The sequence below is a fragment of the Oncorhynchus mykiss genome, chromosome 12, assembly GCF_057628025.1.
Source record: "Oncorhynchus mykiss isolate SJ-2025 chromosome 12, ASM5762802v1, whole genome shotgun sequence".
NCBI classification, from domain to species: Eukaryota; Metazoa; Chordata; class Actinopteri; order Salmoniformes; family Salmonidae; genus Oncorhynchus; species Oncorhynchus mykiss.
The window spans coordinates 39,213,718-39,239,311 of record NC_143033.1 but is presented as its reverse complement, the minus strand read 5'-3'; the positions used below and the strand labels follow the sequence as shown (position 1 = coordinate 39,239,311).

The 25,594-nt window shown below is 42.0% G+C and overlaps 1 protein-coding gene across 3 annotated transcripts in view; it reads right to left on the bottom strand.

The window, feature by feature from the left end:
• The window catches only part of LOC110537567 (G protein-activated inward rectifier potassium channel 2), a 117,756-nt gene extending 103,539 nt beyond the window's left edge, over positions 1-14,217 (bottom strand). Inside the window, exons 1-4 of one of the 3 annotated variants that reach the window (XR_002475645.3) lie at positions 13,859-13,999; positions 11,050-11,152; positions 8,630-8,705; positions 5,821-8,456 (exon numbers count right to left, since the gene is read on the bottom strand). Coding sequence is in view for 1 of the 3 variants with exons in the window: in XM_021623705.3 (XP_021479380.3) it covers positions 13,859-13,886 (28 nt within the window). In the remaining 2 variants the exon portion in view is untranslated. Of the gene's footprint in view, positions 1-5,820; positions 8,457-8,629; positions 8,706-11,049; positions 11,153-13,858 lie in introns of those variants that run through there. The other 2 variants (XR_005034972.2, XM_021623705.3) reach the window with 2 other exon arrangements.
• Positions 14,218-25,594: the final 11,377 nt, after the last annotated feature.

The window sequence follows — 25,594 nt, the reverse complement described above, 5'->3', positions numbered from 1 at the left end:
TGCAGTAGATTGCAACACCGCCCCATTTGGCAGTTATATCTTGGCGGAAAACGTTATAGTTAGCAATGGAGATTTCAGGGTTTTTGGTGGTTTTCCTAAGCCAGGATTCAGACACGGCTAAGACATCTGGGTTGGCAGAGTGTGCTAAAGCAGTGAGTAAAACAAACTTAGGGAGTAGGCTTCTAATGTTAACATGCATGAAACCAAGGCTTTAACGTTTACAGAAGTCAACAAATGAGAGCACCTGGGGGGTGGAAGTGGAGCTAGGCACTGCAGGACCTGGATTAACCTCCACATCACCAGAGGAACGGAGCAGGTTTCTGGGCACGATAGCATAGATTAAAGGCATAGTGTACAGACAAAGGTAAGGTAGGATGTGAGTACATTGGAGGTAAACTTAGGCGTTGAGTAATGAAGAGAGAGATATAGTCTCTAGAGATGTTTAAGCCAGGTGATGTCATCGCATATGTAGGAGGTGGAACAACATGGTTGGTTAAGGCATATTGAGCAGGGCTAGAGGCTCTACAGTGAAATAAGACAGTAATCACTAACCAGGATAGTAATGGACAAGGCATATTGATATTAGAGAGAGGCATGCATAGCCAAGTGAACATATGGGTCCAGTGAGTGGTTGGGCTGGCTGGGGACACGGCGATTCAGACAGTTAGCAGGCTAACAAGCTAACAGTTAGTAGGCCGGAGCTAAACAAGCTAGCAGCTAGTAGACCAGGGCAAGCTAGCAGTTAGCAGGCCGGGTTAACAAGCAAGCAGTTAGCATGGGCTAACAGTTAGTAGACCAGGGCAAGCTAGCAGTTAGCAGACCGGGTTAGCAAGCAAGCAGTTAGCAAGGGCTAGCAGTTAGCAGACTGGGCAGGCAAGCTAGCAGTTAGCAGACCTGGTTAGCAAGAAAGCAATTAGCCGACCGGGCAGGCAAGCTAACAGTTAGCAGACCAGGGCCCGGCCGTTTAGCAGTTAGCAGACGGATACCAACATGGCCATCAAGGAACTTCACTGGACTTTATGCAAACTGGAAACCATATATGCTGAGGCTTCATTTATTGTAGCCGGGGACTTTAACAAACTAATCTGATATCAATCAGCATATCAATTGCAGTACACGAGTGAGTAACACACTCGACCACTGCTACTCTAACTTCCACGATGCATACAAGGTCCTCCCCCGCCCTCCTTTTGGCAAATCTGACTATGACTCCATCTTGTTGCTCCAAAAACTAAAACAGGAAGTGCCCGTGCTTAGGTCTATCCAACTCTGGTCTGACCAATCGGATTCCACGCTTCAAGATTGCTTCGATCACGTGGCCTGGGATATGTTCCTGGTAGCCTCAGACAATAACATTGACGTATACACTGAGTCAGTGAGGGAGTTTATAAGGAAGTGTATAGGAGATATTGTACCCACTGTGACTATTAAAACCTTCCCTAACCAGAAACCGTGGATTGATGGCAGCATTCGGGCAAAACTGAAAGCACGTACCACCGCATTTAATCATGGAAAGGCGACTGGAAACATGACCGAATACAAACAGTGTAGTTATTCCCTCCATAAGGCAATCAAACAAGCAAAGTGTTAGTATAGAGACAAAGTGGAGTCGCAATTCAATGGCTTAAACACGAGACGTACACTACCGGTCAAAAGTTTGGGGTCACTTAGAAATGTCCTTGTTTTTGAAAGGAAAGCTACATTTTTGACCATAAAAATAACCTAAAATTGATCAGAAATACAGTGTAGACATTGTTAATGTTGTAAATGACTATTGTATCTGGAAACTATTTGTAATGGAATATCTACATAGGCGTACAGAGGCCCATTATCAGCAACCATCACTCATGTGTTGCCATGGCAAGTTGTGTTAGCTAATCCAAGTTTGTCGTTTTAGAAAACCCTTTTGCAATGATGTTAGCACAGCTGAAAACTGTTGTTCTGATTAAAGAAGCAACAAAAATGGCCTTCTTTAGACTAGTTGAGTATCTGGAGCATCAGCATTTGTGCGTTTGATTACAGGCTCGAAATGGCCAGAAACAAATAACTTTCTTCTGAAACTTATCAGTCTATTCTTGTTCTGAGAAATGAAGGCTGTTCCATGCGAGAAATTGCCAAGAAACTGAAGATCTCATACAACGCTGTATACTACTCCCTTCACAAAACAGTGCAAACTGTCTCTAACCAGAATAGAACGAGGAGTTGGAGGCCCCGGTGCACAACTGAGCAAAATTACAAGTATATTATAGTGTTTAGTTTGAGAAACAGACACCTCACAAGTCCTCAACTGGCAGCTTCATTAAATAGTACCTGCAAAACACCAGTCTCAACATCAAAAGTGAAGAGGTGACTCTGGAATGCTGGCCTTCTAGGCAGAGTTCCTCTGTCCAGTGTCTGTGTTCTTTTGCCAATCTTAATCTTTTATTTTTATTGGCCAGTCTGAGATATGGCTTTTTCTTTGCAGCTCTGACTAGAAGGCCAGCATGCCGGAGTCGCCTCTTCACTTTTCGAATGCACTGTATGGCTGGAGACGTTAGCAGACGTCAAATTACAGGGTAGCCTACACTGTTGACTCTGACAAACAGATCAATAAAAGCGACATTGTCCATATAATAGGCTTACGAGAAGGTGAGACAAAAATAGACAGGAGTAGGCTAATTAGGGTATATCATTTATAATTATAATATATAATTCAACAGACACCTCCCTCGGTGAGTCATGTAGTTTCTCCTATTTCTCTCTTGCTCATTCTCCCTGTCACTCACTCAAACTCACTCAAACTCTCACATGTACAGTTGAAGTTGGAAGTTTACATATACTTAGGTCGGAGTCATTAAAACTCATTTTTCAACCACTCCACAAATGTCTTGTTAACAAACTATAGTTTTGGTAAGTCGGTTAGGACATCTACTTTGTGCATGACACAAGTCATTCTTCAAACAATTGTTTACAGACAGATTATTTCACTTATAATTCACTTTATCACAATTCCAGTGGGTAAGAAGTTTACATACACTAAGTTGACTGTGCCTTTAAACAGCTTGGAAAATTCCAGAAAATTATGTCATGGCTTTAGAAGCTTCTGATAGGCTAATTGACATAATTTGACATCAATTGGAGGTGTACCTGTGGATATATTTCAAGGCCTACCTCCAAACTCAGTGCCTCTTTGCTTGACATCATGGGAAAATCGAGTCCTATATAAAAAAAATATATCTAATGAAGGATAATTAACATTCATGTCTAAAGGCTTGATTCTGTCGACATACATACTTGAGGTAGGGTTCATTCAGATCAAATGGTTACAAGATTGGAGAGTGAAGGACAGTGCCTGTTGCGCACTGCACATCACTCACCTGTGATAAAGGAGAATGGTGCTGTAATGTATAGGGGCCATTTTACAGGCTCCTTACCAATTCTGCTATTTTGTGTTTTTTAGGCGCTGATCTGAACTTTTTTTTAACATAATGTTTCTGTCATCGTTTCCTTTGACCGAAAAGAGCTTCTGAAAATCAGAAGAGCCTTTTACCTCATGATAAGCTGTAGACCATACTATTTACCAGGAGAGTTTTCATCTATATTTTTCGTAGCTATCTATTTACCACCACACTATTTACCACGCAATTTCAACTAATGTTTGAGACATGCCATGCTAATGTAAGGTGAGGATTAGCTAGATGAAACTTCTCTCTTCGATGATAGCCCAAGCACTCCAACAGTGTCTCCTCAGGTCAAGTATGCAGCCATTTGCACATCTCCAGTCAAAACAGGCAGTTAACCCACTGTTCCTAGGCTGTCATTGAACGTAAGAATTTGTTCTTAACTGACTTGCCTAGTTAAATAATTGCCTTCATTGTTTTCCTTAATAATAATTACTATGCATCCCTGTCAAAGTAAGTGCCGTATTACCTTATCATAAAACAGTTTCTGTGTAACATGTTATGTCATTTCTACTGTAGCACACCATATTTATATATGGCGCATAATGTATTATTTGTGTATTCATTTATAACTGCAGACAAGTGACGTATTGATTTCATAAACTTTATGGTGTTATACTCAATTGTGCTTATGTAGTTATATTTTTATATTAGTTCTGTAAAACAATGGTAATTTCTCCAAAGAAGTATTAGCTTGTGTTGTATCCTTGGAAGCTGCCTTGGCCTTATCATGACCATTGCATTGTCCTGTGTATTAATTTGGTCTGCATATGTCTTTCCTGCCCCATTGTGAAGCCCTTGTGGAGCTCTTCAGTTATTGTAATATTGTTTTATTGAATATATATTTTATTCTAATTACTAATAATTCCTCTTTATTCTGTACTTTCAGAAGCCACATACATACAGTATTGAACAAAACTTGCCAACATCATAACTGGAACTGAACACGTGCAGAAGATTGAGGTCAGCTTTTGTATGCTAGCAACATACTGTTTGGAGAGGGAGTAGGGAAGTTGAGGGAGTGGAGAGGATGATGAGGGAGAGGTGGGTGAGATATTGTCAATATAATTGCATAATAGAACTGCATTTGATTTGTATGTGAACTGTCCAATTACAAAAAACGTTGTTCAGTAATCATCTAGATGTTAGATGGCGGTGAACTATGTGGCCATTGAGGACTGCAGTGTAGATCAGATGGAAAAATATCTTCTTATACCACTTGGTGGTTTTCCGAGTGCATGTCACAAAGCTGTTTATCATGTCCGCTTTATCCACTGCCCCCATTTTGCGATTAAAGTCAAGCACACAGTCTGGTTTGATTGTTCTCTTTCCTGTCAGGTGGTCCACCTTCCCCGTGGCTGTCTCTTCTCCTGTAGCTCCAAGGCATAGCAATTGGTCTCCAACACTGTCTCCCACCAGATCCCCTGTCAGAATCAGCTTGAAGCATTCTGCCTCAGAGGGAGATGGCAAGGGGCTTTGCACTCCAGACTGGCTTATCAAAGCCAACAACAGGGCCAGGAGGAGTGAAATGGCAGGAGGCCTTCCAGCTACCGCAGACTTCCGTACTTCACCCACTTTTGGTGTGCCTCCAAAACCACCAGCATCTTCAGAGGGACCTGGGACTTTGTCGATGGACAAGGTGTCCTCAGAATCAGGGTTCTCACTGGCCACAAGGTGGGGGGCGGGGGCTGCTGCTCCTCCTCCTCGCTGTCAGTGTCAGAATCTGATTCCTCACTGTCATAGTCAGAATCATTGTCAGAATGGACAAAAATCTCCAGAATTTCTGCTTTTTTGACTGAATGGTTTCCAAGTGAGTGTTAGGGGTGATGTGATTGGCTGGTGTGGTGATACTGATGCTTTGTCTCCAGATAGTTTGTTTACATAGCAGGTTAATGTAATTAATGTGTCAGGTTAGGATAACTAAAGCAGCAGGTTAGGTAAATTAACATAGGAGGTTACGAGAATGAGGTTAAGGTTAGGAAGAGGGTTCGGGATAGGCTTAACTACAATGCTACAGTTGTCAACAACCGTTGTCTCCGACATGACCCCTAGGGGTGGCAGGGTAGCCTAGTGGTTAGAGCGTTGGACTAGTAACTGAAAGGTTGCAAGTTCAAATCCCCAAATCTATTGTTCTGACAGGCAGTTAACCCACTGTTCCTAGGCCGTCATTGAAAATAAGAATTTGTTCTTAACTGACTTGCCTAGTTAAATAAAGGTAAAAAAATACATTTAAAAAAAGAGAGCTGTTCTTGGCCTAGCTACTCCATCTAGCTACAATGGTAGAAACTTAAACAGACCATCTGTGGTGACAAATCCTCAGTATTGTTTTCATAATACCGGCACGGGCCACTTGTATCAATAAATCACCATCAGAAATGGGTTTGTGTGGTAATACATTTTTTATTTACAGTTAAGTACTGGTGACATTTCATGCATTCCGATTCTTGCATAGATTATAATGGACACATATAATGTGTGTAAAATACATTTTAGAAGGTTGTTCTGGTTAGTACACATCAAAGGGTTAATGCAGGAAACAGAACTGTCTTACCTAATTTTTACCAGCAAGTCACTTCTGCAACTAGAAACGAAAAAACTATTGAACACATTTATTCCACACACAGGGACACATACAAAGCTCTCCCTCGCCCTCCGTTTGGCAAATCAGACCATAACTCTATCTTTCTTATTCCTGCTTACAAGCAAATACTCAAACAGGAAGTACCAGTGATGAGCTCAATGCGGAAGTGGTCCGATGAAGCAGATGCTAAGCTACACGACTGTTTTGCTAGCACAGACTGGAATATGTTCCGGGACTCGCCCGATGGCATTGAGGAAATTACCACGTCGGTCACCGGCCTCATTAATACTTGCCAGAGGACAGCTAGTTTCCGTTCTCCTCTAGGTAAATGTACTTTATACAAAACCTAGGAGGCGCGTGGTTGTCACCCCCTTCCATAGACTTACACAGTAGATTGACTAATGATTACACCCTAGATCAGGACACTAACCCGGACGCTTATAAGAAATCCCGCTATGCCCTTGGATGAACCACCAAACAGCCAAAGCATCAATACAGGACTAAGATTGAATCCTATCCTATCCTAATCCTTCAAGCTGATTCTGGCCCTGATGCTCCTCGGATGTGGCAGGACTTGTAAACTATCATGGATTACAACGGGAAACCCAGCTGCGAGCTGCCCAATTACACAAGCCTTCCAGACAAGCTAAATGCCTTGCTTCGAGAAAAGCAACATCAACGGGGCTGTAGTTGAGTGGGTCGAGAGCTTCACGTTCATCAATGGCAAGCAGTACAGAAGTCTAGAACCAACAGGACCCTGAACAGCTTCTACCCCAAAGCCATAAGACTGCTAAACAGTTAAATAGTTAACCAAATAGATATCCGGACTGTCTGCATTGACCCTTTTTGCATACTTTTTTTGACTCATCACATACGGTGCTGCTGCTGTTTACTATCTGTGACTTTATTCCTAGTTATATGTACATATCTACAGTACCCCGTACCCTTGCACATCGACACGGTACTGGTACCCATTGTCTATAGCCAAGTTATCTATATTCATAGTGTATCTATTATTACTTTTGTAATTAGATGTTTAACCTTTCTATAATTTATCTATTTTCTTTCTCTCTGCATTGTTGGGAAGGGCCCGTAAGTAAGCATTTCACTGTTAGTCCACACCTGTTGTTTACGAAGCATGTGACAAATAATATTTCATTTTACCTTGAATCTGAGCGGAGGCGGTTAGCATTTTGAAACTATTTAACCATAATCTTAATTGTTTAAAACCTGGATGTTTCATGTCATTTTATGAAGCATATCATATCTTGTTTTAAAGTAGCCTAGCCTAGCCAAGCCAAAATACGATCATAGACATGTTGGGGGAATTATTATTATATAAACACTTTATATGCCATTGAAACCAGCATTATCTATTGGTTTTCAAATCAATGTTATTTTATTGTCCAGCAGCCAAAGGCATAATCCTAGTCAAATCAGTAACCCAGTTGATGCATCTTTAGATCTCCCCATTCTCATGCGGTGCGCTTTTGAGAATGGTGTTTTGTCGCTAATTACATTTCCTGCCTTCTAGATGGTAGTGGGGTAAACAGGCCGTGGCTCGGGTAGCTGAGGTCCTTGATAATCTTCTTGGCCATTCTGTGACCCCGGATGCTGTAGATGTCCTGGAGGGCAGGCATGCATTGGGCTGACCACACCATTGTCTGGAGAGCCCTGTGGTTGCGGACGGTGGAATTGATGAGGATCTACCCCATCACACCACTCTTATTAATCATTAATAAAAAATAATACAATGGGCCATTATATCGTCTGTTTCCCAGTATTAAACTTTAATTGGTGCCTATGTAAACAAATATAAATATGAAATGTTTTCAATATCCAACTTGTTCCTCTACAATACTTTTTAGGGTTGGTAATAAGCTGTAGTCAGGTGGTCATTACCAGGTTACGATGAGGTCTTAACTATGACCAGTACATAATATAGCACATAATAGTGGTCAAAACTATGACCAGCTGGTCAGATAGAGGTCACAATTATGACCAACTGGTATCATGGCCAGAAAAATAATTAATATTCTGGTCAGTAAAAATATGTAAAAACCTCCATAATTTTCTTCACGGTGACAGCTGAGAACCCTTTTAGGTTCTAGATGGCACTTTTTTTGATTAACCCTTTTAGGTACTAGATGGCATCTTTTTTCTCTTGGGGAATCCAGTTTCTCTCCTGATGCAGAGAAAAAAACTGTAATGATCATTAGCATAGCTAGTACAAACCTAGCTCTTACAAAGCTGGCTAGTAGGAATCAATACACATTGAAGATCAGAGTATCAAACAGAAGAAAAAAAAAGAAAAAACCCCACAAAACTTGACTATTGATTTAAGGAGTGGTGGTGCTGCTCTCTCCTTTCCACAAGGTGTGTGGCCAAGCACTGCTGTAGAGGACATGCATCAGGTCATTGACATTTTTCAGGAACTGTAAAGACAGAGACAAATCACGATTAACCATTACCTAAGGTCTTCACTAAGTTAGACTTAGCATAGAAAGTACATTCTATTACATTGCCCCTCAGCAATCTGTCAGTCAGGCAGACATACGGAGAGAGATCGAGAGAGAGATAGACAGCAAAACATAGGCTATTTACGTACATTTCTTAGTTAGGATAACTTCTGTACTCCTTCCTTTTGTTCCCTCCTCTATCCTGCCATCCAAGCTAGAAGATTCCTGCAAAAAAGAAAACCAAGAATTGAAAAAGGCAGTTGAGAGTTGTAACGTTAGAATGAGTGTTGAGGGGGAGCTGGGATAGACAAAATGTATTGTATTGTCAAATACAAAATACAAGTATCCCTGATGAATCAAGAAAAACTTCACTTCCATATGTTTCAAGAATTAGGATATCTTAAAATATCTCTCTCTCTCTCTCTCTCTCTCACACACACACACACACACACACACACACACACACACACACACACACACACAGCTGGCATGACACAATGTTGACATGATGAAAATCTTTTCAATATGTTTTTGTGATCATCATCATCATCTCTCTCCCCCTCTCTCCAATACGAAAATGTGGCTCCGGACATTTGACCGGCAGCATTTTAACATTTGAGAAATTTACCAGACCTGTATGCATTGGATGCGTAACCTGATTAGGACATCGACCCAAGGTACTCAGAATGACAGAAATCACATTTAGATTATGGTAATTCATCTTAACAGAACCTGCAAGTTGAGGATGCAACGATGCGCGGTCCTTCTTACCGAATTCTGATGCCAACAAGACATTTCATGTGACAGAGATTAAAATATAATTTCTAAATTTAGAAAGAGGGGAGATCTGATATACAACAACGAACATGGGGTGCTAGGATTGTGCATTTGGCTACTGGACAATGAAAGAAAGTTTATATAAAATAATTGCCTCCACGGATATGGTCTGATTTTGGCTGGGTTACTTTGAAGCAACCATTAAATATATGTTTTCAAAATGCATACTGCCTCCAGCTCATTACAAAGTGGTTTGAGATACTGTAGCTGTCGCGCTGTCTGACAGATTTTCCGCTCTAAGGGTCTGTATCTGTATGCTATAAGCATGACTGGTCAAGCGTATTTACATCGACTGGTATTAACATCAATGAATAGGATAAAAAGCATTATTTCACAATGGGATTTTTTCTTCTCCCAGACAATTGGCCAGTACCAATTTTGTTTATCTGCTTTTCTATTTTTTTATCTGCCAAAAGCCAGCTAATAGTGGCTAATGGAAACTATTTCTGCAAATATGTCAATACCACTTGGGAGTCCTCTTACATTTGGGAACTTAACAGTCCTATTGATCAAACAACCATGAAAAGTTAGGCTTTCTCTCCCTCAGTTATGCACATCAACAAAAAAATCAACAACTAATGCTAGCCATAGAAAGATGAGCTAAAATCTAACGAAGGAACATTAGATAAACTCTCTCAAACTTTTTCATTTAATTGACAGTCAAAATTGCACTGATAAACAGTGGGGAATTGTAGCCTACTCCTCCTTCTTCAGCTTGCCTGCTAACAATACATGCTTGTCCCAACCAAGTTCCCAAAGCTAACTGGCTAAAGTTGGCTAGCTTGCTAGCTAGCTACTTCTAGACACAAACGAGAGAACACCTTACTGACCATTTTACTCGCCCTAGCAAAGCTGGTCAAGCTGTTTACATGTTATCTAGAGCGTTCATGACTAACTATTCATTTATTTTCTTACGTTTACTGACACTGGTCGGTCATATTCAGTGGGTGTTGCGCTTCGTAAATTCATCAGTTATTCTGCGCTCTGCCACACTTAGCGAGAGTGCTCTGAAATCGGAGTAAATAGCCAGAGTGAATTTGCGAACGCAAGCGATATGCTAACGGGATAACAGTCGTTCACCTGCATCTCTAGCTGTGTACAGTATAGTCACCGAAAAATTATATGAGGGGGAAAAGTCACTCACTCACCCACTCCTCCAATGACATGACATGACATCCTCCTAGCAGCTAGCTATCTAGCTAACATTTAGCTTGCTACGTAAATAGATATGCCAGCCTATTAGCCACATTATGACTGACTTGTGATCATTGCCCTTGCTAGTTTGATTGTATTGACATTACCAGCCTTAGTTACATTCATTTGTTTTTGTCCTAAATATTGAGCAATTGAAACTGAAACCGTGCATCCCAAATGGAAGCAGCAAACTATGTACCAGGCCAGCTGTGATTTAAACCTGATCGCAATATTTTTGGAGTACCAAGAAATGCATTGGTGAATTATATTAATCATGCATTGAACTGCATCCATCTATTCTGCCAACAATGCCTTAGTGTACATCATGAAATGTTACGGCAAATATAACCTATTTTTAAAACCTTTTATAAAGTTGGTTTTGTAGCATAAACTGGACATTTTCGATTTTGGGATGATATTATGATTGTCTGTTTGTTTCATATCTGCAAAGTAGTTAAAAAGCTGACAATTCCACTTTAACTAAACAGATATCAAAATGTTAGCTAGCTAGCTACAACAGGTAACAATTGTAACTTACCATGTCCATGGAGGATTAGCCAGGGAGCTAACATTAGCTAGCTAAAACTAGCCAGCTAGCTAGCAACACTTTTCTTGATGTTCTTCTCCCCAACAAACCGCCGCTTTAAAATAAAACAAGAATGCAGGAGAACAGGGACTACCACTTAGCAGTCTAATCTTTTACATTTTTTTGTGTACATTCCGAGAAACTGATGTTGTTTCCCAGTGATGTTGTTGTGTAGCCTACTGGGCACTTTGTCCCAACATGCTGTATGGAATGTTGACGCTCGAGCAATATGCTCAAGCAAGCAGGCTGCCTGCGCTCACAGATCTATTGCTGCGCGAGGCACAGATTCCAATCCAAGTTTTAGCTGGAATTGATATGCCTACGTCCTTACTTAGTTACTGAAATTAAAATAAAATTACTGCATGCATTATGTTAATTGCTTAAAAGCTTTAAGGGAAAAGACAATTGTTATATTCTCAGGGTCAAATTCAGGTGCAATAATGCTTTTGTAATTATTGATGGAAATAAATGGGATAACAATAGGGTTTTGTAAATCCTGGTGGATTGTAGTAGGATATTGCAATGAAAGACATAGGCCTATGTGTTATTTGTTAAATTCTGAAAGCAAATGTAGTTAGTCATAATAGAACAGCAAATTGCATTCAGTGGAACAGAAGAAAACTACAGAAAACTACAGAAAACTATGTACAGAAAACTACAATAAATATTGCAATTAACATCAACAAAAGATTATCATTAGAAGCCAACACACACAGCAAGCTACCAGATATCATTCATTAAACAACAATTATTTCAATGTACTGCAGGTTTACTGCATTTTTGTATTATTGTGCATATTTATCTTACATGCTGGTAGCCAAGAACAAATGTTATGGAAGTGAATGTGCACTTTTCAATTGGGTGGCCTGCAACTATGAAAAACACTGCCATAGCCTGTAGTAAAAGCAAAAGCATTTATAGCATCGGAGATTCTATAATTTAGGGATAATTTCTGATAGCTATAGGACCGCAGAGACTGTCACTAATGTTAGCTTTTAATGACCTATCAAATTTGACGACCTGCAGGTGAAATATCACAATTCTTTGTTATTTTTAAAATTGGTATTTCATTACCTGCTCAATAAAAACTTCAAATGACCCTACTCCTGAAAAAAGTGAATTGGGCTGGATAAGCTGAAGTGGACTCGGCCAGAGTACCATTAACCGGAGCCCAGAGTAATATCATTCTGCCAGACTCTGGAAAAGCTTGGCCTGCATGAAGCCCACCGAGTCTGAGTCCATGCAGAGTGTCAAAATGGAATAGGGCCGAGCCCAGCATGTTGACTGGGTACAGTGTGCCACGAGACCCTAACCTGCTTTGGTGCCTTCTGCCAGCTGTTGTTTGCCAAATGTGCTGAGCTGAATCATGCAAACACTTCTGGAAAAAAAACATTACTCCAACTGTAATACTTGTAATGGTTCTAATGTCTTATTTGCACTGGGTGCATGGCTTACAAACACTATGCACATGCTTATATAGATTGGTGTCTTTTAATTGAGTAGCATTTAGATAACTGGTCAGTAGTTCAATCAGATTTCAACCAAAAAACAGATATCACCCAAAATAATATGCATTTTTCATGACGTCAAAAAAACGTTTGGTTGCGATCTGGTAATAAGACTTCCCCGACCATTATTTCAACCACATCGTATGCCCACTGGGCTGCGCTGCTGCAGAAAGGCAACAGTCTGGAGGCTAGACCTATAGCCTAAAAAAAAGACATTTCCCAGGATAGGGTAGCAAGCAACAGGCATTGTTCTTAAACAATAGTCTAACCTTACTCAGTTCACTCACCCGGCTCCTTTCCTATGAAGATGACTTGTGTCTCAGAATTGTTCCCCTTTTCGTCCCCAAAACAGATCCTATCGTTTATCTTTTCTTCCGCAAGGTAGAGGGCTCTACCTTTCGCTTTGTCCTGCCATCGAACCGATCCCCTTCAAGCGAGAAAGCTGCGCGCACACTCCATGGTTATGAATGTAAGATCTTCACGTCGCCATGGAGATGGAGGGAGCTCTTATCCAGAAAATAATAGGTATCGCTTCATTAGCAACAACGCTTCACCAAGCTGGCCCCTTCAGCATTTGCTTTGACGACAAAAATGCCTTATTGTCGTGATCACTAATTTAATGAGAAAGTATTCTCTATACAGAAGCTGATTCTAGAATAAGATTATATTCTAGAACATTAAAAAAATGTCAGGCCTGTGTTTGAAAGAACAAGACGCAATTTAATGGAAAATGCAATAACTGATAGTTAAATGTTTTTGTTTTATGGTATACTAACATTATTAGAAAGGTTGAAAACCTCAAGGAAAATAAAGTGTTTCATTAATATTCTGTGGAACATAGGCCTATAGGCTAAGTAGCCAACACAGATCTATGGAAATACTCTTTTGACAGATTTTTCTGATAAAGCACACACGTTATTCAATTACTGTTAATAATGTCTGACAAATGAGAATGCAAGGATAGATAAGAGATCATGTGGAAACCATCTGTATAAGGTTCCACTGTTCCTTTTTCACGTGCGGCAAGTGCATGTTATAAACGAGACTTCACACTCAAAGCTTGTTGCTTTTTCATTGCAATGATAACTGGATACTCTTGTTCACTTGTACAATTTACGAAAGATAAAAAGGGGAAACGGTGCACTGTGTTATGTAACATCACCCACTCCCCCACTTATATTATCCGTAATTTCTCAGTCACCACAAAACCAGTCTAACGTCCGGGGTAAAATAAGCCAGTTTACATAACCTACCTTGTTGATAGACGCCGCTCTTATTCATTCATTCTGTTGAACAATTAAGATTGTCGTTTCACATAGGGGCAACGTAGGCTAAGAGTTGCTAATTTCACCTTTCCCCTCACATCTCGTTGAAAAATCCATCTCCTTTCATTCTGTTATGTCCCCTTCTTTTGAGCTCGGCCAAGTATGAAGAGAGAGAGAGAGAGAATGGGCGAGAGAAAGTCTGAGTGAGGGAGAGTAGGCTATTTGTGTGTAAAGAGGGACAGGGGTTGAGAGAGAAAGAAAGAGCGGGAGAGGGGGAGGAGGACTTCAAATAGCTGAGATCCAGGTTGTTGTGTATGGACAGAGCTGTCATGAGGAAGTGTATGAGTATTGAGGAAATCACAGAGGATCTGTGGAAGCAACCCAACCAGGCAACCTGGTCTCAGAGCATTTAGTATTATTCTGTACGTAAATCCGTGACACTCCATTTAGTATGATATGTTATGAATAACAATTTGTAATATGTGTTCTGAATTTGCAAAAAGGTACAATATGTTACGAATTTGTAAAACATATGATATGTTACAAATTCTAGCTAGATGGCTAACGTTAGCTATCTAGCTAACATTAGCTAGGCTATGGGTTGGAGTTGGGGTTAAAGTTAAGTTTAGGAGTTAGGTTAAAGGGTTAAGGTTGGGGGAAGGGTTAGCTAAAAGAGTTAAGGTTAGAGTTAGGGGAAGAGTTAGCTTAAAGGGTTAAAGTCAGGGTTAGGAGAAGGTTTAGATAACATGCTAAGTAGTTGCAAAGTAACTAAAAAATAGTAGGTAGTTGAAAAGTTGCTAATTAGTTGCTAGATGTTTGTGTTGTACCAGCAAGGTCTCATAGACTAGATGTAACAGTAAATGTAAATCCGGAACACTAAAATGAGTCTGAAATGGTACGTTTGTATGGTTATTCAGTGGGGCAAAAAAGTATTTAGTCAGCCACCAATTGTGCAAGTTCTCCCACTTAAAAGATGAGAGAGGCCTGTAATTTTCATTATAGGTACACTTCAACAATGACAGACAAAATGAGAAAAAAAATCCAGAAAATCACATTGTAGGATTTTTTATGAATTTATTTGGATGGTCTGGATGGGCATCTGTCCACGGTGGCGGCTCTGGCGCGGGACGTGGACCCCACTCCACCATAGTCTTGGCCCACTTAAGGGGCGCCTTTGGAGCGGTGACCCTCGCCGCCAACCTCGGACTGGGGACCCTTGTAGTGGGCCCCGAATAGACGGGAGACTCCGGCGGCGCCGGACAGGCTGGAGACTCCGGCGGCGCCGGACTGGCGGGAGACTCCGGCGGCGCCGGACAGGCGGGAGACTCCGGCGGCGCCGGAGTGAAGGGCGGCTCTGGCAGCTCCTGACTGAAGGGCGGCTCTGACAGCTCCTGACTGACGGGCGGCTCTGGCAGCTCCTGACTGACGGGCGGCTCTGGCAGCTCCTGACTGACGGGCGGCTCTGGCAGCTCCTGACTGACGGGTGGCTCTGGCAGTTCCTGACTGACGGGCGGCTCTGGCAGCTCCTGACAGGAGGGCAGCTCTGGCAGCTCCGGACAGGAGGGCAGCTCTGACAGCTCCGGACAGGAGGGCGGCTCTGGCAGCTCCGGACAGGAGGGAGAACCTGGAGGGAGGAGACTGAGAGACAGCCTTGTGCATGGGGCTGCCACAGGACCCACCAGGCTGGGGAGACCTACAGGAGGCCTGGTGCGTGGAGGAGGCACCGGATGGACCGGGCTGTGGAGCTCTGGTGCGCAGCCTTGGCACCACTCCTCCAGGCTGGATGACCACTTTAGCCCGGAGACTCCAGAGTGCAGGCACAGGTTGAACCGGGCTGTGGGTGAGCACTGGAGATCTGGTGCATACCACTCGCACCTCTCCCTTTGGCTCAATGCCCACATTCGCCCGGCACGGGCGGAGCACAGGCATAGGGCGAACTGCACCCTCCCAGCGCCCTGGAGATACAGCACGCAGCGCCGGCGCAGGATACCCTGGGCCGAAACGGCGTACCGGAGACCAAACACGCTGGGCCGGCATAACATGCCCTGGCTGGATGCCCACTCTTGCATGGCACTTGCGGGGGGCTGCGATGCAGCGCACCGCGCTATGCATGCACACTGGGGACACCGTGCGCTTCACCGCATAACACGGCTCAGGTCTCCTACCTGACTTTGCCAATCTCCCCATGTGCCCCCCCAAACATTTTTTGGGGGGCTGCCTCTCGTGCCTGTTACGCTGCCTTACCTCATACCGCTCAGCTTTCGCTGCCTCCAGCTCTGCCTTAGGGCGGCGATATTCCCTAGCCTGTGCCCAGGGTCCCTTGCCTTTCCAGTATCTCCTCCCAAGTCCAGGAGTCCAGAACCATCTGCTCCTGGTTACCACGCTGCTTGGTCCGTTTGTGGTGGGTAGTTCTGTAACGGTTTTCTTCTTCGTCTGAGGAGGAGTAGGAAGGATCGGACCAATATACAGCGTGGTAAGTGTCCATGTTAATTTATTAGAACTGAACACACAAAACAAAATAACAAAGTGAATGAAAGAAACGAAACAGTCCTGTCTGGTGAAACACTAAACAGAAAACAACTACCCACAAATCATAGTGGGAAAACAGGCTGCCTAAGTATGGTTCTCAATCAGAGACAACGATTGACAGCTGCCTCTGATTGGGAACCATACCAGGCCAAAAGCAGAAATACAAAACATAGAACAAAAATATAGAATGCCCACCCCAACTCACGCCCTGACCAAATTAAAACAGAGACCTAAAAAGGAACTAAGGTCAGGAGGTGACATTCAGAATGTAACTGTGGGGGGAAATACTGCAATGGGTGATGAAAATGTGGTGAGCACTCCAGTCAAGCCCCAGGGGAAAAAGATGAGAGGCCAAGAGGGTATGTCACTTCTTGAGATGCAAAGAAATATTGTAATGCTTTTGACAGCAAAGATAGATGAAAGGGCAAATGGCTTGGAGGTCATGGTTAGGGAGAATACGATGAAAATTGGGGCCATTAAAAAATCTGTTGACTTTATCTTTGGAGAAGTGAAATCCCTCAAAAGTGACATGAAGAAAGTGGAAGTTATCTGCCAGGAAAATTTAAAGAAGGTGGCTGAACTCGAGCAAAAGGTGAATGAGGCAGAGAGATACCAGCGCAGGTGGAACCTGAGGCTCCATGAAATTCCAGAGCAGGCGGGTGCGGACATCAAATGCAGAGTTGTTGACATTTGTGGAGCTATCATTCCCAATTCAAAAGCTGAACCTATGGAAAATGTAGACATCATCTATCGTTTGGGAGACTCGAGTATCAAGACAAGAGACCGAGGACAACAATCATCTGGTTCACCAACAGATCTACACAGGATCGTCTCTGGAGGCGAGCGAAGAATTGTGAATTCCTCATCAAGCAAAAATTGAGGTTCACGGAGGATCTGACCTCATTGGTCAAATTCACAAGAGAGAAACTATGGCCGATGGTGGCTGCAGCTCGAATCGAAAGGCAGGGAAAACTGCATTTTTAATCTGTGCAAGAGTGATCATCGATGGGAAAGAAATGCGGCCAAATCATACATTCGAGAGAGAGCCATAGTCTAACTCGGACAGAACTGTCAGGCCAAAAAATTGATTGCCAGGTGAAAAGCAGCCTTTTATTATAAAAAATGTACACAAACACATGAATGAGAAAAGACTGACCCGAGAACTGGTAAACTAAACACTAACTAAAGGTGAATACCTGCTTATTGTAAAGTCTACACAATGTCACCCCCTTGTGAGAAAAATAATACTTTGGTAACTTTATGACCAATATTTGTTTGTTTTTTTGTTAGAGAGGTTAATAATGGGATGGAAATCCTTTTGACTTACATATCATTAGGAAAAGCTTATATTAGCATAACAAGGTTGTTGGTTGAAGTTTATGTCTTTATCTCTTTGTTCAATTAATGTCAGGGGAATTCGTAATTTACTCAAGCGTAAGACTATTTTCCTGTATTGCAAACGGTTTAATGCAGACTTTTACTTTTTACAAGAGACTCATGCTTGTTCTTCCTGTCTATCTTTTTGGAAAAATCAATGGGGTAACGATATCTGGCTATCATATGGCAACAACCACTCTGCAGGTGTAGCAGTTTTAAGAGGTGCATTTAAAGGGAAGGTCATCAGTAGTAAGACTCACCACTCTGGACGTTGGTTAATTTTAACAGTACATTTCAACAGTGATTTTTTTTTATTAGGGAATATTTATGCATCCAAAAACAAACAAAACAACAGGATATTATTTCAAGAATTTGAAGAAGAGATTAATAGAGTTATAGGTGTATTTCAGGATATCAAAATTATCTTAGGTGGAGATTTTAATTCTGTATCTAATGTAATGATTGACAGATATCCCCTCCTAACAGATCCAGCATTGCTAATCCTGAGTTTAATAACATATGTCTTGGTCTTGGATTAGTAGATATCTGGAGATCTAAATGTCCTGGTAAAAAGGAATTCACTTGGAGTAACATGTCCAGACAGTCAAGAAATTACTTCTGGTTGATTTCTAATTCATTAGATAATTCTTTAGTCAAGGTATCAATTGAACCATCAATTATTACTGATCATGAAGTTAAATTCTGATCTTTAAATATTATTGGATCTGAAGTTAAACCGAATCCGAGTTATTGGAAACTCAATAGTAGACTGTTGGAAGATTATAATTTCAAGATGGATGCCAAAGATATTATACAAGACAATTGGAGGAAAGCCCAACTATTTAAGTCTTATGGGAAATATTGGGAATGAATGAAGTATGAAATAAGACAAACAGCCATGAAGAGAGGCAAAGAAATTGCTAAACTTAAAAGATTGAGGGAAGATAAACTTGTTAAGGAAATACTTTCTTTAAACTCTATGGATGACCTTGATGAAGAAGGAAAGTGTCAGTTATTCTCTTTGCAGCTAGAAATGGACCGAATGTATGAAGAGAGAGCAAAAGGGGCATTTGTAAGATCAAGAAGGAGATGGTTGGAGGAAGGTGAAAGAAATACAAAATACTTTTACAATTTAGAAAGAAAAATTCTGAATTTACATCTATTCATAAGCTTAATATAGATGACAAAGAAAATGAAAACCCCAAAGATATTTCAAAATATGTTTCAGAATTCTATGGTACGTTTATACCAGTTAATGCCTGTCCTACTACTGACGTATCTGCCTTTCTAGACTCTGTCAAAGACTATGTCGGCCCCAGCCGCACTCAGGCTCTGTGTGTAGTTAATCCGACCCTCTCTGCCTAGTCAACGCCATTTTACCTGCTGTTGTTGTGCTAGCTGATTAGCTGTTGTTGTCTCACCTACTGTTTTAGCTAGCTCTCCCAATCAACACCTGTGATTACTGTATACCTCGCTGTATGTCTCTCTCAAATGTCAATATGCCTTGTATACTGTTGTTCAGGTTAGTTATCATTGTTTTAGTTTACAATGGAGCCCCTAGTTCCACTCTTCATACCCCTGATACCTCCTTTGTCCCACCTCCCACACATGCGGTGACCTCACCCATTACAACCATCATGTCCAGAGATACAACCTCTCTTATCATCACCCAGTGCCTGGGCTTACCTCCGCTGTACCCGCACCCCACCATACCGCTGTCTGCGCATTATGCCCTGAATATATTCTACCATGCCCAGAAATCTGCTCCTTTTATTCTTTGTCCCCAACGCTCTAGGCGACCAGTTTTGATAGCCTTTAGCCGCACCCTCATACTACTCCTCCTCTGTTCAGCGGGTGATGTGGAGGTAAACCCAGGCCCTGCATGTCCCCAGGCACCCTCATTTGTTGACTTCTGTGATCGAAAAAGCCTTGGTTTCATGCATGTCGACATCAGAAGCCCCCTCCCTAAGTTTGTTTTAGCACACTCTGCTAACCCTGATGTCCTTGCCGTGTCTGAATCCTGGCTCAGGAAGGCCACCAAAAATTCTGAGATTTCCATACCCAACTATAACATTTTCCGTCAAGATAGAACTGCCAAAGGGGGAGGAGTTGCAGTCTACTGCAGAGATAGCCTGCAAAGTAATGTCATACTTTCCAGGTCCATACCCAAACAGTTCGAAAAATTACTCTCTCCAGAAATAAGTCTCTCACTGTTGCCGCCTGCTACCGACCCCCCTCAGCTCCCAGCTGTGCCCTGGACACCATTTGTGAATTGATCGCCCCCATCTAGCTTCAGAGTTTGTTCTGTTAGGTGACCTAAACTGGGATATGCTTAACACCCCGGCAGTCCTACAATCTAAACTAGATGCCCTCAATCTCACACAAATCATCAAGGAACCCACCAGGTACAGCCCTAAATCTGTAAACAAGGGCACCCTCATAGACGTCATCCTGACCAACTGGCCCTCCAAATACACCTCTGCTGTCTTCAACCAGGATCTCAGTGATCACTGCCTCATTGCCTGTATCTGCTACGGATCCGCAGTCAAACGACCACCCCTCATCACTGTCAAACACTCCCTAAAACACTTCTGTGAGCAGGCCTTTCTAATCGACCTGGCCCGGGTATCCTGGAAGGATATTGACCTCATCCCGTCAGTTGAGGATGCCTGGTCATTCTTTAAAAGTAACTTCCTCACCATTTTAGATAAGCATGCTCCTGCACTGAGGCTAGGTAACACGGTCACCACCGATAAATCCATGATTATCGAAAACTTCAACAAGCATTTCTCAACGGCTGGCCATGCCTTGCTCCTGGCTACTCCAACCTCGGCCAACAGCTCCGCTGCCATGCTATGTTGTGTCTTAGGTCTCTCTTTATGTTGTATTGTGTTGTCTCTCTTGTCGTGATGTGTGTTTTGTCCTATATTTTTATTTAATATGTTTATATTTTGATTCCCAGCCCCCGCCCCCGCAGGAGGCCATTTGCCTTTTGGTAGGCCGTCATTGTAAATAAGAATTTGTTCTTAACTGACTTGCCTAGTTAAATAAAGGTTAAATAAAATAAAATAAATTATAATAAAATCCACCCATGCACCCTGACCAACCACCATACTGTCTTATGTAACCATACCAAACGTAACATATCATACTTATTTAAGTGTCCCGGCTTTACTTTTACTATGTTACATCTAGTCTATGAGACCAGGCTGAACCAGAAGGTAAAAAAACAAGTCAAAGTCCAGACACGGGGACCACATCAATAAGTAATTCAACTGCAGAAGACACAGATCATTTGATTAGATGTATTGCCTTCATGCTTGCAGTCGACAAGACTGAATTATGCAGAATGCACATTTAGAAAATACGTAAAAAAATGCAAGATATTACAGTAAATAACAAATATGCTATCTTACAAGAAATGACAGTTAAAAAAGTCACTTTTGGTTATTAAAAAGTCTGATGGAAGTGGCTATGGTGGAATTGCTCAGCTTATTTGTCCTTGTGTTGATGCTGGACAGTTGGTTCTTGTTTCAGGGGGACTATGCAAGTACTGTCTCCCCTTCTCTGTGGTAGGAGATCATAGAGGGTGGTCAGGTTGGTGCATCCCAGTTACCAATCTTACTGCTGCTTGCTCTCTTCGCGACTCTAGTGGCGGAAGGGTCAGTGGGGAGTATCTGGTTTTTGTTGCTATTTTGCTTGCCCTTTTCTGTACCCTATCCAAAGTGTGTGCCCAGTGTGTCATTTTTCTACCCAAGAATAGCAAAGCACCTTTACTGGTTGAAACAGCTGAGCAATCAACCTCCTTTTTGACCAGATAAAATGCTATTTCACAGTAAACAAACTAAACTGCTTGGTGTAACTCTAGATTGTAACATATTGATGCAACGGTAGCTAAGATGGGGAGAGGTCTGCCACAAAGAAAGGACATAGGCAAATTAAATGTGGCACAGAAAAGAGCAGCACAGCTGGCCCTTAAATGTACACAGAGGGCTAATATCAATAACATGTACAGTGCCTTGACTTTTTCCACATTTTTGTTACATTGCAGCCGTATTCTAAAATTGATTAAATTAATGAAATTCCTCAGCAATCTACACACAATACCCCATAATGACAAAGAGAAAAATGATTTTTTATGAATTTTTGCAAATGTATTAAAACACAAAACCAGAAATACCTTATTTACATAAGTATTCAGACTCTGAGAATTCAGTTATGAGACTCGAAATTGAGCTCAGGGGCATCCTGTTTCCATTGGTAATCCTTGAGATGTTTCTACAACTTGATTGGAGTCCACCTGTGTTAAATTCAATTGATCGAACATGATTTGGAAAGGCACACACCTGTCTATATAAGGTCCCACACTTGGCAGTGTATGTCAGAGCATAAACCAAGCAAAGAGGTCGAAGGAATTGCCCACTTGGAGTTTGACAAAAGGCATCCAAAGACTCTCAGACCATGAGAAACAGGATTCTTTGTCCTGAATTCCAAGCGTCACATCTGGAGGAAACCTGGCAACATCTCTACGGTGAAGCATATTGTTGGCAGCATCATGCTGTGGGGATGTTTTTTAGCGGCAGGGACTGGGAGACTAGTCAGGATTGAGGGAAAGATGAACAGAGCAAAGTACAGAGAGATCCTTGATGAAAACCTGCTCCAGAGCGCTCAGAACCTCAGACTTGGGAGAAGGTTCACCTTCCAACAGGCCACGACCCTAAGCACACAGCCAAGACAACGCAGGAGTGGCTTCGGGACAGTCTCTGAATGTCTTTGAGTGGTCCAGTCAGAGCCCAGACTTGAACCCGATCAAACATCTCTGGAGAGACATGAAAATAGCTGTGCAGCAACACTTTCCATCCAACCTGACAGAGCTCAAGAAGATCTGCAGAGAAGAATGGGAGAAACCTCCCTAAATACAGATGTATTGTAGCGTCATACCCAAGAAGACTCAAGGGTACTTCAACAAAGTACTGAGTAAAGGGTCTGAATACTTGATTGATGAGGAATTTGACAAAAAAATATGTTTTAAATTAGACTGTAACCTAACAAAATGTGGAAAAAGTCAGTCTCTTCTGACATACAGAGATTTCTTGTCTCTGTGAGAGGTATTGACATGTTTAAAGCTAACACACAGCTCAGATACCCATACATACCCCACAAGACATGTCACCAGGGGTCTCTTCACAGTCCCCAAGTTCAGAACAGATTCTGGGAAATGCACAGTACTACCTAGAGCCATGACTACATGGAACTTTCTTCCACATCAAGTAACTCAAGCGAGCAGTAAAATCTAATTTAAAAAAACGATCTTTCATGGCTGGTAGGCTACACAAGACTAACTCATCTTAAACTTGACTGTGACAGCAACAAAATGGTTTGTCTTATGGCCATAGTAAAATATTATCTGTAGCTGTAATCCTTATATGCCTAACTAAATGCTTTCTATTTCCCTAGTCATTCTATTCTAGTCCTATCTACTTCACTGTCATTCTTCATTAAAGGTGGGCACGCAACCCATTGTAGATCCTTGTCTCAATAACAAATCGTCTTCATTGCAATCCTCTGTGGCGAGCCTTTATGATGTGAAGTCTGTCCCTCGTTAATGTCTATTCTTGGTCACATTAAGGAAAGGGGGATACCTAGTCAGTTGTACAACTGAATGCCTTCAACTGAAATGTATCTTCTTCCTCTGAGTCAGAGAGGTGCGGGGGGCTGCCTTAATCGTCATCCATGATTTGGTGCCCTGGGAACAGTGGGTTAACTGCCTTGCTCAAGGGCAAAACAACAGCTTTTTATCTTGTCAGCTCAGGGATTCGATCCAGCAACCTTTTGGTTACTGGCCCAACACGCTAACCACTAGGCTACCAACATTAGGGAGTGGATGGCTGTCACTTTAACTAGAGCACACAATTCATCCACTATGATCCCCCCATCTGACAGGAGGGGTATGTATAAGGGGACCTCTTGGATATCACAGAAGTGTGATATCCAAGAGGCCCACCTCAGGGAGCCAAAGGCTTTCTGCTGGAAAATAGAAACATCTGTCACTCAGCAGCAATCGGGCTAAAGCCTAATCATACTGACGGTGTCCTGCAAGAAGCGTTTTAACACGGCCACCTGCACTGTGGCCCCTGCCTTACCTTTAAGTGTCTCCCTCTCACTGAGGGCAGCTGATCTAGGTTTGGGGGTGTGAAGGAGGGGGGACGGAAATGGAAGGCTTCTCATTCCTTTCTTGGGAGCTCTCCAAGGTACCAGCTACTGTGTTCACTCAGATCTGTTTTGTGAAGAGTACATTGAGAAAAGACTGACAGGTACTATATTCCACTTAATCCCTACTCCCACCTGCTGTTTCTCTAGTAATTGTGTCTCTTGAAATCTTATTGGATTTTTCAATTACAATTTGGTTTTGATGGCCTTCAAGGGCCATTATGGAAATTGATTACAGCACAGGCAGATCATTGATTCAACGCTCTGTGCTCACTGGGAACGAGTCCTACTTCCCAAGTGATTTGCAACCATAATGGCCTCTTATGCACAGTATACATAAACAACCCCTGTCATCTTACAGAACTGAAAAACATTGCCCCTGAAATTAACCCGTCATCTCAATCAGATAGTTAGAGTAGTATCTGTTTCAGTTTCTCTATTTGTGGTTCTTGGAGAGAGAAATGAGAGAGCTGGTTCAAGCACAGTGGCTCATTGGGATCAAGCTGGTGGTTTGGCATTGCCTGCAGTGCTGGGGCCGAAAAAATATTCCAAGATGGGAATATACAAGAGGAGGTTTTGTGGTTACGGGGCTTGATGTCTTTGCCTTGGACAACTTTTCTGGGAGCCAAGACCTGTTCACGTTTTATTAGTTTGTTAATGTATCTTCCCTAGCACTTTTCAGTGGATATGCAAGCCAATAGTTTGAGTTTGCAGACAGATTAACATCTAATTATAAGTAAAGGAGCGATAGCTTGTTTCTTGTTTATCTTTCCTATCTTTTCTGATTGCTGATTACAGGCACTTCTCTGTTTGAGTAAAGTGGTTACAGGTTCCTTATAGGATTAGGGTTAAAGGTATATAGGTTGTGGTATATGTAACTCTGTATTTGTATGTATTATTCAGGTTGAACTAACTAGTCAGAGAGCTCAATGATGCTTTGCATTGTGAGTCAACTTGGTGGTATCCCTCTATGAGATGCATTTTGTAGGAGGTGTCAGTCAAATACGGAGGTTATAAAAATGGTAAAAATCATTGCTGTTTTATGCTTCCATTTCACTTGCTGTGCTGTAAGCATTTCTTTTCTCTCCAGCATTTAGTTGATGTCTGTGTTTCGTTGTTCACACGAAGAAGCCCTCTCATCACTCTCTCACTCCAGCTGTGTAGGAGTCTTCCAGGAATGAGAGAAATCCTATATGCAAAGTAGCTCAAATCCAGCACAAATCTCTTTCTCTCTCCTCCTCCTGCACTCTCCCTCTTTCTCACTCTTTCCCTTTTCTGCACTCTCTTTCACCTGATCTATATCTCATCTCCTCTCCTGCATCTCACTCTCTCTCTCCTCTTGTAATCATAATTTGGTATGGGGTATGGTGACCATTGACTCTATTCACCCCAAGGTAAACCTTTTGACTACATTAGCCAACACAGTTATAAGGAAGCACACTTTCATGCTAGGTCTAGGACCTCATATTTTAGCTGATAGAGACCCCAACTGATGTATAAAACATTCTTAAAACAATCTACTTTGGTTTAGATACAAGCATCATTAAACCTATAACACAATTCATTCATTTGACTTGAAAATCTGTTTCTTGGACCTAACTTGCTAAG